This window comes from Teleopsis dalmanni, chromosome 2, assembly GCF_002237135.1.
Source record: "Teleopsis dalmanni isolate 2A chromosome 2, ASM223713v2, whole genome shotgun sequence".
In the NCBI taxonomy this organism is placed as follows: domain Eukaryota; kingdom Metazoa; phylum Arthropoda; class Insecta; order Diptera; family Diopsidae; genus Teleopsis; species Teleopsis dalmanni.
In genome coordinates, this window is record NC_051847.1 from 18,693,410 (window position 1) to 18,707,708 (window position 14,299).

At 26.3% G+C, this 14,299-nt stretch overlaps 2 protein-coding genes across 6 annotated transcripts; both read left to right on the forward strand.

Annotated features, from left to right (window-relative positions):
- Positions 1-1,871: 1,871 nt before the first annotated feature.
- On the forward strand, positions 1,872-12,861 carry LOC119681220 (23 kDa integral membrane protein). Of its 2 annotated transcripts, none has more exons than XM_038094342.1 (6): positions 1,872-1,975; positions 3,614-3,706; positions 11,371-11,562; positions 11,654-11,815; positions 11,941-12,135; positions 12,682-12,861. In XM_038094342.1, exons 2-6 carry the CDS (start codon positions 3,647-3,649, stop codon positions 12,751-12,753), a joined length of 681 nt encoding a protein of 226 aa, XP_037950270.1. In that variant the 5' UTR covers positions 1,872-1,975; positions 3,614-3,646; the 3' UTR covers positions 12,754-12,861. The 2 variants fall into 2 exon arrangements, with proteins under 2 accessions (XP_037950270.1, XP_037950271.1); XM_038094343.1 differs by lacking the exon at positions 1,872-1,975 and adding an exon at positions 3,219-3,308.
- Positions 1,957-3,244, forward strand: LOC119681219. 4 transcript variants are annotated; one of them, XM_038094340.1, is made up of 2 exons: positions 1,957-1,975; positions 2,402-3,244. In XM_038094340.1, exon 2 carries the CDS (start codon positions 2,503-2,505, stop codon positions 3,217-3,219), a length of 717 nt encoding a protein of 238 aa, XP_037950268.1. In that variant the 5' UTR covers positions 1,957-1,975; positions 2,402-2,502; the 3' UTR covers positions 3,220-3,244. The 4 variants fall into 4 exon arrangements, with proteins under 4 accessions (XP_037950268.1, XP_037950266.1, XP_037950267.1 ...); XM_038094338.1 differs by lacking the exon at positions 1,957-1,975 and adding an exon at positions 2,007-2,339; XM_038094339.1 differs by lacking the exon at positions 1,957-1,975 and adding an exon at positions 2,007-2,315.
- Positions 12,862-14,299: the final 1,438 nt, after the last annotated feature.

A 14,299-nucleotide genomic window follows, 5' to 3' on the forward strand; every position in this document is an offset into this window, starting at 1 on the left:
AACCCAGCAGAGTTTATGTATACGAGTTTTCAATCTACAGAATTCATCAAGTGAGCATCAAAGATTAATGCACTAAAATTAATCAACAAAATTACTCAAGTTTTGCATGTGTCATTCAGTTTAAACAGCGAAGAAAGGTTTTGTTACTAGTTCCAATAAGAAACTTTAATAATGGATATGGATATGAAGGGAGGGCAGTGAGCATACAAGTTAAAATGCCTGTCTTTATCATTTGACTTGGGAAATGCCAGCACGATCCTTGTCACTAATCACTCCAATTTGATGCACAGGCTTCACGTAGCTCATTTTTGATCGCTACAATCATCGGTGCATAGTGTATTAATTAACTTTCCTTATCAATGTAGAAAGTTATGAGTCGGACTTAAATCCACCATAGAAAATCCTAATTCCAATGAAAAAAAGAGGAAGCCTCGGATAAGGACACCGCATATTGTTAATGATTTAAGAATATGCACCTGGAACGTCCGAACAATTCCCCGAATGTCCAGATTTGAAAACGATTAAATCAATATGCATTATATATATTATATGTAATATGAGAAGTTTTCCACTAGATTTCTTGTATTGAAAACCTGATGAAATCATCTACAACGATTAATATTAATTTCGAAAACTTAATGTTATTTTTGGTAACTAATTTTTTTTGTGTTGTATTGAATTGAGATCAACTGCCCAATATACGATACATACATTGTTCTAAGTGATCCGATCGGGTGGTGCCCCTCTGTAAAGTTTTTTCTTTTAAAATGGTTGTTGATATTTTTTGCTTAATAAAAATGTGATTTTTCATTGTTTATTTCATGTCTTTATATTAAAGAAAATGATTTTTTATTAAAAATGTTTATATTTACTTAAATGATTTATTTGCATCATTATCAGTTTTTCCGCTACTTTATTTAACATCTGTGTAAATATAGAGTTAGAATATAATTTTAACATATAAGCACTTTCTCAGTAGGGCATAGTCAAAAAGTTATTTAGGGGATTTTCAGATAATTACAATAATTAAATATGGAATTATATTATTAAATATAATTGTAATGTTAATGAATGATGAGGTGGGGAAAGATTTTATCTTATTAAGTAATGATAATAAATATACGTACATATGTATATAGTTTATTTATTCATTTTGAGGTGGGAAATGCTTTAAATATAAATATGCATATTAATGTACATTGTAATTTATATCATTTAGAAGCATTTATTACCTAACGAAAAGTTTTTTTTTACAAAAAATATGCACCTAAAATTATTAATTTTTTAAATTTCTATTTATTATTGTATATATTGGCGTACGTATGTATGTAAAATGGCATGCTATATGTATGTATAGTACTTCAATTCACAAAAATATATAAATAATGCATGTATTGTATATATGTTAATAAATGCATGCATACACATACATATATGATATACAATTAAAAAACAAAAGAATTTCTAAAAAAAAACACAAAGTAATTTTGGCTCGTCTGTTCTGTATATTGCACAATGCAAATAAAAATTAAAAGAGTGTGAAGTAAATTCAGGCCGCAGGTGTATGTTTATTATTCAAATATATATTTATATATGCAACTACATATACACCTATATATATATATATATGAATCACAAAAACTGAAATAAAGTAAATTACATTTTTATGTCATTAAAATAGAATAACAGATTTATTAATAAATACCTAATGCATTAAGCTAACAAAACAACAACACCAAATACTTGCAACAAGCAACGGTTATTAACGTATTCAAAACAAAAAAAAAAGAAATAAATACAAAATAAGCTTTTTGATGAGGCAAGCACATAGGAGGAAAAAGGTCAAAGCAACAGGCTGTTGTTTTGTGTTTTGACGGCATCAAACGACCACATTTTTTTTAATTCAATCAGTCTTAGACAACGACGCTAGTTAAAAACAACAAACGCGGGAAAAATTCGAAATATATTTTGAAAGGTACAGCAAATGCATATATGAAGATCATTTTAAATATTATTAAGCAAACAAAAAAAAAAAGTTGTATTTGAAAAGCTTCGTGCGAGCGTAATAAAAATGCTTTAGGAGAGAATTTTAATTGAGAGCATTTAAAGAGATATTGTGACCTTCAATTTGAAAAGTTTCAAACAAGAGAGTGTAAAAAGAAATGTCAAAAAGTGTTTGTGGGAATACAATGCGATCAGCCATTTAAATAATTTGTTTTTGTGTATTTCCATTTCGAAAAGAATCGTCTCAAAAATAAATTTTAATAAAGTTTTTGTATAAGCGAACTATTAGGAAATATTTACGTAGACTGCAAGTAAATGATGTCATCAAAGTAAAAGTTTTGTTAAATAATTAATTAAAAATGAAATAGAAAAATTCATTTTCGTTTTCGATTTTTAGGTGAACAATTAACAAAAGAAACTAAAGCAAATTAACATAAAGATAAACAACGGCACGTACCATTGGCAGTAATAATAAAAACAATAACTAAAATTGAAACTATGGAAACAACAAAAACATATCTTATGGAGAAATATAATGGGTTATGTAATACATTGGAACAGCAAACGATTGGCACCGAATTGGTAGCTTATGGTGTGTCTGGCGTATTGCTTTTGGTGGCTTATGCAAAACGCAAACCCGCATATTTGGTGCGTCAATTTAAAAAACCCTCGCACATACCTGAACAATTGATTAATGAGCGTGTAGTACATACTGGCGTCATTAAAGCCGTCCAACAACACAATCAGGACACAATATTATATATAAATCATCGTCCATGGTTATCAATATTCATGAGCAGTAAAAGAGTATTGCCAGTTAAACTGTCTGGTATAAAAGTCAATGGCAATGGTTTTTCTTGGCTGCAAAATTGCTTGGTGGGACGGGAAGCCACATTTATACCACTCACCAAAAGTAAAGCAGATGATTTTGTTATATGCCAAATGTGTTTAGTTCATCCACCAAAAAGTAATAAATTAATCGATATTTCCGAAACTTTAATTAAGTTGAGATTTGCCAATTATGTCCAAGATGGGGCAAATGCTAAGAAAAATGCAAAATATTACAAACATTTACAAAAAGTTGAAGTTAATACGAAAAGCAAGGAGTCATGGTTTTCATGGTTTGCGCGCTATCCGTTTATGTGGAAAGCTGTATGTGATCTCAGAGCTTCAGTGCTGCCAAAGCAAAAGTTGTTACCTGAATTAGTGCGTTAATACTGCGAAGTTTTGTTAAGCTTTAGTTGTGCGCTGGCGGCTAGTTTGTATGTACGAGCGACAGAATTTGTTGGCTGAAAACTATACTTGTAAGCGTGTTTTTAAAATGCTTGTTTTGTTCACTGCTTAAAAACGAAACGAAATATATATTGCGACTTAAATTTAAAACAGAAAAAAGACTTAAATAATTATCTTATTTTAATAAAATGTGAAAAAAAAATTTGAAATATAAATATCTTTTAATTTTGCTCACATCATTTACTTCTTCATTACTGCTTTATCTCTTGAATTATTGTTATTTTAAAATTTTTAAAACCGTTTTGTTATAATTATAAATTGTGTAAACAAAAAAGAAAAAATTTAAATATGATATTATTTGTTTTTAACTATTTAGTTATAAGGAAAGAGTTAATAGAATCTCATCAAAATGAGTTGCGGAATTTCAATGGTTAAATATATTCTATTTTTATTTAACCTATTATGTTCGGTAAGTAAAAAATATATTTCTTGGAATTATATAGAAAACTAAAGAGGCATTATTATATTTAAAAGTTTAGATTTAGAATTTGTATACATTTCTTCGTCCCTTTTCACGTGAAAAAAATCAGTTCGGTTCCGGTTTTCGGTTGGCTGTCCAGTTCGAAGCTTAACTAAAAATTATAAATTAATATTTTCATATAGGAAAACTGTTGATCCATATGGAAAAATTTGTATATGAAAAATAATGTATAAACATTTTTTTATTTAAAAATTGTTTTATATAAAAATTTTTGAATATAAAAATTGTTTTTTATAAACATTTTGTTATATAAAAATTTTTTATTTAAAAAGTATTTTATATGAAAATTGTTTATATAGCAATTGGTTTATATACTTTTTAAATTTAATAATACATAATTTTTTATATAAAAATTTATTTTTATAAAAATTTTATTAAGAAAAAATTCAAGTACAAAAATTTATACGAAAAGATATGTATATATACCATACATATAAAAATTTATAAAAAAAGAATTTTGCATTAGAATATGTTTCATACCGAATAAATAAAATATAATATTTCACTTGTTTATATTTTAAGCTTTATAAAAAGTTTTGATTTAAATTACTCCCCTAATCAATGTTGTTGCTGTTATAGAGTAGAGTAGAGTTTTATAGAGTAGATAACATGAAGGAATTACAAATACGTATATATGGTTAAGGATATTGTGAGAGGAGACGGTATTGTTTATAAAATAAAATGGATTAAAGATATGAATACGTATATATATATATATATATTATATAATATATTATGTGTTTTTAGAAAAAATTATCCACAAAATTAACTATTTTTAAGAACTTGGTTTGAATATTCTCAGGAAAGTTCCATTTATACACATACGTATGAAGTTTTGCAGTGCATTGCTTTTGAATAGGCTAGTTTAAATGAACTGTACAATCAAATAATTTATTGAATTCTTACTTCAGTCTTATATTTTGAAAAATATATTTAATATATAGTATATACACATGTATAACATCTGAATAATCTGGGCAGACTACAAGTTTCATGCAATTGTAGAAGTTTTTCAATATAGATAAGCTAAATATAAGATGGGATCAGCAGTATGCAGTCACCTGTACAGAAGTTAGTCTTCCTAAATAGAACACATCTAGCGGCTTTGTAGTAATATATATTTAGTCACTATGCAGATATACTCGGAATATTATATATCCAAAGTAATAATTAAAATATGAAAAAAAATATTTTGAAAATGCGAACACTTTAAGTGCAGTTAGTTTTTTATTATATTGTTATTGATTAATTATATTTTTAAATTTATTTTTCAAAATATTAAATATTTTATAAATTAATATGTGCTCGTTAACATTTAATTCGTCATAAAAATATATTTACACACAAAAATGCTATACATTTAGTATCGAATCTATGTCAAAAGTTCTAAAAAATTCAACCTACGACAAATCTTTGTAGAAATATTTCTTAAAATTGTATAAACAAAAAACTAGTTTTTCTTAATTATAAATAAATGTTTGCTTAGGTATATATGTATGCATATGTAAGTATATATGTATATACTTGAAAGTATATTTACTTATATAGACGTATAAATTCAATGCGAGCATATTTTTTACTAAAAGCTCAGATGAGTAATTGTCACTTTCAGTACAGTTTCTGTTAATTTTTTAGTAAAAATAATTATTCTAAAAACGTTTACTGAAATAAACATCATTGATTAGTATACTAATAACAATATAGTTGTTTAGTTACTTGGTTAATTATCTGTGGTCTGACGTCTGTGGTTAGATTTTCTAATAATTAGAAATCAAAAGTTCTTTAAGTCGTTTGAAAGATATAAAATATTGTCTCTCAACGTAAAAACTAAACTTTTGCTTATCTGAAGGTTATTTTAAAGCTTGAAATCTTTTCATCTAAAGTTTAGACTCTAAAGCCAAGCTTTCATTCTTCCTTCTAAGAACTAATAATCGGTTTTGTTAGAAAAAAAAGGTTGGGCTATAAAACAAGTTTCGCATAAAAGGGTTCATGGCTGTTTGGCTTGGAACGAGTTTTGTTTAAACATTTGTGTAAATACAAAAGTGAGATTGTTAAAAAAGTTTTGTAAGCTTCAGATACAAAATATACTTTTGCTTAACATTTAGGAATCAAAAACATAAAAGATACAAAATTTTATTATAAACACAAAATTTTTTAGGCATGTTGCTATTATCTAAAAATAAACCAGTTTTCTAATGACCAATATTTATTTCATATTTTTTGCTTGAAAGATATGAATGATATAATGTTTACGTATATAGACAGATGCATAAATATAAAAACAAAATACAATAATATTTATATAAAATATAAACAAATTAATATAAAACAAATGTTAGTCATTTATTTATGAATAATCCTTTTAAATGTGGAGGAGTTTTGTTTGGAAGAGAAATAATTTAGCGAGTTTTTTAAAAATATTATTAGAAGATATTTTATTATATATCTCTTAAAATTTATATCAAAGGTTAATTTTAATTTTTTTTATCAACATTTTAACTGCATTTTTATCAGAATGTATTTATTTATAAAAACTGTGCATTTAATTTATTTTTTAATATTTAATTTATATATTAATTTAAATTTATTCTAATCAACATTTTAACTACAATTTTATCAGATTGTATTTATTTATAAAAACTATAATGTTTATATATCTTTTATAGTTTAAATTATATACTATTCTTTTTTTCTTTTTTATCAACACTTTATTTTACAATTTTATCAGATTGTATTTATTTATAATAACTATAATTTATATATATCTTTTATAGTTTAATTCATATATTAATTTTAAGTTTTTGTTATCAATATTTTAATTAAAATTTTATCAGATTCAACGTTTTTATAAAAACTATAATTTTAATTTAACATAGTTCTAAGTATTTATACTACTTTATATTAGAATTTATGTGCAATCGGTTATTAAAAATTGTCTGTATTGAGTTGGGTAAAAACTATTCGGCGTTCTTCTATTCTCTTCACTTTAAAGTGTTACTTCTATGATTATGAAACTATACCTACATACTTTCGTAATATCTGGTAACCATTCAGAGAGGAAACAGAAACTGCAAAAACAGTGCACATTGCTGGAATTGACGAAAATGAAGTGATTGCATAAAATTTCATCTATTATACTAAATACCGTCTAATTAAATAATTAATTTCAATCTATATCACCGATATTAAACAATTAATAGAAAGACAGGGGAAGATTGATCAAAGTCCTTAAAATACCCAGAGATAAGTCATAAATCAGAGTAAGCTAGTTGTTTTAGCAATTAGTCTATGAGAATTAATTACTGGTTTTAATATTTTTTTGATTGATTTCCGGACACGAACTTGTTTTAGAGTCGAAGTGCCGTGTTCACTCCATTTTATTCTCTTGTTTTAAACAATATTATGGTACGACTATAATAAGTAATAAGTAATAAATACTTATTTTAAATAAATTTAACAATATAACTAAGCTTTCTATATGCCATAAGAACATAAAAATTTAATTTTAAATACATATCTACAAATATTAATTAAAAGCTCAAACATTGCTAAAGACCTCGCTACATAAGATTCTTTGTCGCTGTTACCCTATAAGAGTTTACCATCTAAATTGTGAACATATATTTTAAAATGTAGTAGTAGGAGAAATATTGTTTTAATTAATATGCACATTTTTTGTAATTTCTACATTTTATTACTAATAATATTTTCTTTAATTAGTAAACACTTGTTTAAATTTTCATTTTATGTGTTGTTGTTCCTATTGGGTGTTACTTTCTGCGGGGGACTAAATTATACACAAATATCAATTAAAAAGTTAAAAATACTTAGTTAGGTCAGTATGTGTTAGAAAGATCAATTACATTACAATATGTAATAAACAATGTTTTTGCAATTATAGGAAAAAATTTATTAAATATGAACATAGCGGCGTATTTAATTTAGAACAGGGTTAGGGTTAAGTGTTTAGTACGTGTTCTCTTTTGAATTTTTATTTTTCAGTTTCAATAATTAATTGAAATTGACTATTTCCGTTACAATAATATCGAAGATATGATGGTCAAGACCAATTGCAAATACCTATCAGCTCATCCGATGTGAACTGGAATTATGCTTATAGACTAATTAAGCGCTATAAGTAGTACAGCTTGTAATAAGCTGTTAGACAATAGGTAGACAATGGATCGAAAAATGAGAACAAAAAATAAAAAGTAGTTTAATAATACTTCCAATACTTGTTCAACAATAGAAATACTGGGAAGTTTCCTAGTTCAAACTGAACACAGATTAAAAACTTATTAAAAGCTATGTAAATAAAGTTTTAAAAGCCATTGTTTTTCATAGATATGATTAAAGTAAGTTGATTCTTGAAGATTTTACATAATATAGAATAAAAAAGAATTAAGTGAACCAAGTTTTCTTCTTAAATTCACTCCTATAGTTTAATGAAGTACTATTCACCTATTCCTTTAATGTTTAACCGTTCGCATACAAAACTGACAGAATTCTTCAAGGACGGTTGAGTGACTCTGGATACAATAAAATATATTGTTATGTAGTATACTCCACAATTGGTGGCTTTACAATTAATTAATTTTGACTCAAAAACATTCCACTTTCTACATTCTATAATATATTTATGATGTAAAGTATACTTGTATAGGTAATGCCTAAGTTTAAATAGTAAACATTATAATCATACTTTTGAATAGAAACCTTTTGGCAACAAGTATTTACATTCACATCACATCGTGTTTTTAATATGCAGTATATGTATATAAATGTATATTCCAGTACAATTTTCCCTAACATCTAGCAATATGGTTTCGGAATGAAAGCCAAATTCTGATGTGTGAATTATTTGAGAACATAGATGAATCTACCATCGCAATGGCAAAGGACTTGATCACGAAGATTGTGAACTTGCTTAAATTAGATTAAAGAAAAAACATCAGATCTTATAGGTAGCATTAAGTATGTAGTACCATTTACTATAATGCTATCGCAGCACTGTGTTATAGTGCTGATATTTCAAAGGCGCTATATTTCGACATATTAGTGCAAGAACTTCTATAAAAAAAGGGTGATCGAATCTGATAATCACTTTCTATGTACTTGTCCATGCTTATCGACGAAATGATTTCAATGTCCAGAATATAGTTTTTTAGCGGTCGGGCAACGATTATGAAGAGAGTTCTATCGGATCTCCTTAACTTCCTAACTTAAACAGACACCTGGTCGCATTTGAAGAACTGATGCCAATAAAATAGATATGCAATGATCTCGAATAGTTTGTAATTAAAAAAACAAATGGCAAAGTTTTAGAACATCCAAGATGACTAGGATTACTTGTCTCGTTTAACAAGATAGTCACCAATTCTGTCCTAATTCTTATGTAGAATAAAGACTGCAGAATAATAATATACGTCAATGGAATACTGTTTGTTGAAGGCAACTGCTTATAAAATGGGCTTAGACGAGTTTGACAAATGCAGTAAATACCCGGAGAAGATGAAATTTTTTAATACATTATATTTGAATTCTCAACCCTATCAAGAATGCAAATCTAACATTTTGATGTGTTATGTGCTTATGCATAATGCTTTTGCTAAATATAAAGTATTTTTTTTGTTGTCATTTATAGAGTCATTTTTATTAAAATTACTTTAAATTGCCATATTCAAACACTTAAATACTAAGTATGGCTAATTTTAGTTTGTTTTCAGTGTCTAAATTATTCATAAAGGCAATCTCTGCTATTATTCGAACACAAAAAGTTCATCACATTCAAAATCGGTACTCAGAAATAATGTGCGTCAATTTTATCAGTCGCCCTCGGTTATTACCTTATCTAATTAACTAATCATATTGAGTTAAGTACGTTATGATTGCTTATATTAAATGGCTTAATATTGATTTATTAAATATTATTAATATTTTCTAATCGAATAATTTATATGCAGAAATCTGCTTTATATGATAGAATTGTTGATGTTTGATATCTGACTACTTGAGTCATGCCTGTCAGTTGAAACGCTACTTTTTGCGGTTTTGAGGTACTGGTAATTTCCTATTATTTCAAAGTTCAAACTTGTTTATATATTACATTTATTTCCTTATTTTTTTTAATTATTATAATAAAAATCTTACTATTGAAATAATTGTTTCTGGAAACAATCATTTTAAATTAACATTCAATGAGTAACTTTGTAGATTATAATAGTTTTTCAAGAAAGTGAAACATAAAACTTTAATGTTGACAAAGAAACCTATATTTTTTATTTATTTTTTTAAATTAAGATTGAAAATTTTTTCATATCATGGGTTTATATATATGTTCTTGTTTATTAACGGTTTATAGTTAAATCCACAGATTTTTCTTTCTCAGAATGTCGATTGAATGTACTCGTATGAGAAAATAGTTTTAGTCATATTATATTCTCAGTAGAACATATTAAAATATTTCCATTGCCTATTTTTATCTAACGAAATTCTTTGCCATAGTTTTTCGGTTTTAGAACTAATAATCTCGGACAACAAAGACTGGTTTAAGTTAGCAAGACATTTTACTTTGTGACTTCTATGAGGATTTTAATATCAGTTTTTAAAATTTCGTTCGGTTTTCCAAAGAAAGGTTTTTCAAGATTTGTGACTCTGGTGTTAGTTAACTTTTCCTTCTTCTATCTTTGTTTTATTGTGACACATGGTGCGAAAATCGTCGATTAGATCCCATTGCCTTGGTGCGTGTTTGCCTATTAGGCTGTAATACCTACTTCGGTCTCGCAGAAGTTAATTTGTGTCCTACTTCTAGGTATGTTAGTAGAACTACACGACAATAAGTGAAAGCTCTTCGCAGATTCGTTCTGTGTCAATTGGTCGGCTATGCAATGTTGTTATAGTTGTTATGTTTTGTCATTCAAATAATTGTTCTATCTACAGATTTCGTTGAATGATGTGTTGACTACTACAAAAGCTTTGATTTTTTTACACGAAAGCAGGCAAATCATCTTTGTAGTCCGATCATGTCTTATACGTATGTTGTTCTGAGGTGGATTATAACCCAATACCGTCTTTAGCAGCACTGATTTGATTATGCAGATAATAAGGTTTCTTCTTTGTGATGAAGTTTTATAGACCATACTTATACGATATTTTCTATAAACTTCCTACATTACTTGTATATTCTTTTTTTTATTCCGAAAATAACTTATTTTATTCACAAAACTGCTGTAACACCTCAACTGGATTTCTGTTGTTTGGTAGTCTTTCCGTAACCACTTAGTTAAGGAAAAAAATCGATTAAAATTTGTCTAGAAAATATTTATAAAAATTTTTCTATTTTATATATATATAGATTTCGCAATAATTTGTAATTAAATTTTCATTTAATATTTCTTAATTAATGACTAATATCAGCAACTGTTAAGTTTAAACTGCTGCGTAATGTATACATATTTTATTTTTTTATTGCACAAATATATTATCTAGACTGAGAAAATTTATTTCTGATATCTTTATTTAGTATCTTAAAGTCTACCTTAATAAATAATATACGAGCATAATTTATTGTTATTAAAAAATTTTAATTTTAGATATGTGGCGTTTTGCTGATAGTTTTTGGAGCGATGCTCTTCAGCAATGTACACTCCTTAGATGACATCAAAGAAGCAGTACAAACTCAACAAGTGCCCATTACAATGATTGTTTTGGGTGCAGTTATTCTTCTCATATCATTCTTTGGCTGCTGTGGCGCTATTCGGGAATCATATTGTATGTCGATGACGGTAAGTTCAAGCAAAATTAATTTTTTTATTAAATACTGAAGTTCTGTACAACAGAACAGAAATTAATATTTATTATTAATTAAAATTTCAGTACTCTATACTCTTGTTTGTACTTATGGTTGGACAATTAGCACTTGTAACATATATGTGGCTACAGAAAGATAGATATTTGGTTATCATGGGTGATGTTGTGGAGAGAGCTTGGGAACGCAGAACCCGTAAAGCAGATTATATGGATGCTTTGCAACTTAGTGTAAGTATTTTAAATTTGTCTCTCAAATAATTTTAATTAACTTTTAATTTGTCTCTCAAATAATTTTAATTAATTTTTAATTTGTCTCTCAAATAATTTTAATTAATTTTTAATTTGTTTTATAGATGGAATGCTGTGGCAAGAATGGTTACGAAGATTATAGTTTCCAAGGTTATTTCCCACGCTCATGTTGTAAGGATCCAAATGCTTGCCGTATTGAAACTGTCTATCGTAGAGGTTGTAAGGCTACATTTGTTGATTTCTGGGATAAAAACAGTGACATTATTAAATATGCCGGCTTGGTGATTGCTGCCATTGAAGTAAGTCCAAAACAATATAGATAACATAAACAGTAACAGCGCTAGAGCAAGCGTTTACGTCGAGATCAGTTTTCCGAAGGCTCTATCATTTTTTAGAGTTAAAAAGATGTCGCCGACGCCTAACGCAACCACTGAGCATATTTCAATAGAAACTTGTTATATATGTTATAAAAGACACAATTTATTTATTGGCATATATAATAATTATTAAATGAATAGTAGTAATGTTATTTGTTTTAAGTATTCTGTATGTGAATGATGTATATACCAGTTAACATTATATATATTATAAATTATAATTACAAATGATATTAAATTTTAATTTTAACATTTTTGAAAATTATATTGCTTATTATTATAATAATAAATTACTATGTAAATTAATATGTTTATTTAAAGAAAACATATTCGACTCATTTACAAGTTTTGTAAACGATGAAAATAATTTATAATATATATAATTCAATATGTAATATAAATCGGAATAAGTTATATGCACTTTTATAATTGTTTATTACTTTATTAATAACTTTTCCTTTGTTTTAGTTTGTTGGCTTCATCTTTGCTTGCTGTCTGGCTAATAATATTCGCAACTATAGACGCCGAAGAGACTACTAAGCGATATGCCTTGAAGGCAATTTTAAGAATCTTCAGTTTATGAATTTACATTTATTTAATAGAATTAACGAATTTGATTTAAAAATTGAATCTTAAAATATTATAACAAAAAGTTGAAATTGTTTTGTGTATAAAATATTAATTATCGTTTACAGTTTTAACTGATTTATATATAGAAATTATAAAGTATTTATTTATTTATTATTTAAAAACTATTAATGTAAACTTTTAAAATTAAAAACTAAAAACGACTATATAAATGAAACTAAATACAAAAATAAAATAAAAACAGTTTTTTATTTCAATAGTTTACAGTAATTGTTTTTATATAACAAATAAATAAGTAATAAGTAAAATAAGTCTAAATAAAAAAAACAGTATATTAAATTTAATTAAATTTCCAAATTGCACAAAACTTTTGAAAAATCGAATCTGATTAACTCTTAAAATAGCAGTAATAAATTATTAATTATAACAGATTTTGTTTTACATAGCATTAATTAAAAATATTTTCTACAATTTAATGTATAAATATAATTAGTAATAATCTTTTACTACAAAATAAAACAGAAACTAAAAAAACAAAATTACTTGTGAATCCCACGGTGTTTATATATATTCGATTATCTATTTATTTGTCAAAAAAAAAAAATTAATTTAATTTATTTGTTAAAAATTTATTTTTACACTATGATTAGATATTGGGAAATTTCATTATTTAAAGAAAATAGTAACTTATCTAAAAGAGTGACAGCAGGTGATGTAATTATAAAACTTTTATTTGATAATAATTGAAGTAAATTTATGTAGTTTAGTTAGAAAATATAATGTCTGGTTCCAAATATCACTTAAGAGAGTTATAATAGTTAGTACAATTTTATATAGGTATATACTATAATTTTGGAATGTATTACAATTCATTTTATTTTTATTTCTTTATTATATGACTTAAAAGATACAATAAGTTAAATATTAAAACTTAAGTAATACTGACAGTGAGTTTTTACTGACTTTTGTTATTTACAAACGTCTACATTGAATATATATATAGTATAAAATTCTTAGAATTTTTAAAATATATTGTTGTTGTCGTCGTAACCCACTGGGACCTGTAAGCAGTTAACATGAAAGGATATACAAGACGATTACATGGATAGGGAAGTGGGTGGTTAGTGGTTGGTGGAGGAGGGGGGAGGGGGGGAGGGAAGAGGATTGGGTGAGTGAGATAAAACTCAACGTTAACCGGGATACAGCCAAAGAGACCTGGCCACTTCAATGGAGAATAGATGGACGACGTTATGGGGAGAAAAGCTGCAGTTAGAGCAACACATTGGAAATATACGTGTTTTTAAAATATATTCGATAGGGATGGTTGTAAACATAAAGCCAAGTAGGGGGTTTTTGTCACCTTTGTTGAAACTTTAATAATAAATTTATTATTTTTATAACAATATTTTAAAAAATCCTATATACGGATCCAGATTTAAAGAGCAAAAACATTTTATTTAAACTCTATGACTCTAATTCTGAATGTACAAACATATAT

Excerpts from the sequence above, each read along its gene's own strand:
- LOC119681219 (XM_038094340.1), top strand. The coding sequence starts at position 2,503 with ATGGAAACAACAAAAACATATCTTATGGAGAAATATAATGGGTTATGT.
- LOC119681220 (XM_038094342.1), top strand. The coding sequence starts at position 3,647 with ATGAGTTGCGGAATTTCAATGGTTAAATATATTCTATTTTTATTTAAC. Across the intron at positions 3,707-11,370 it reads TATTTAACCTATTATGTTCG|ATATGTGGCGTTTTGCTGAT; the intron begins GTAAGTAAAAAA and ends TTTTAATTTTAG. Across the intron at positions 11,816-11,940 it reads TGGATGCTTTGCAACTTAGT|ATGGAATGCTGTGGCAAGAA; the intron begins GTAAGTATTTTA and ends TTTGTTTTATAG.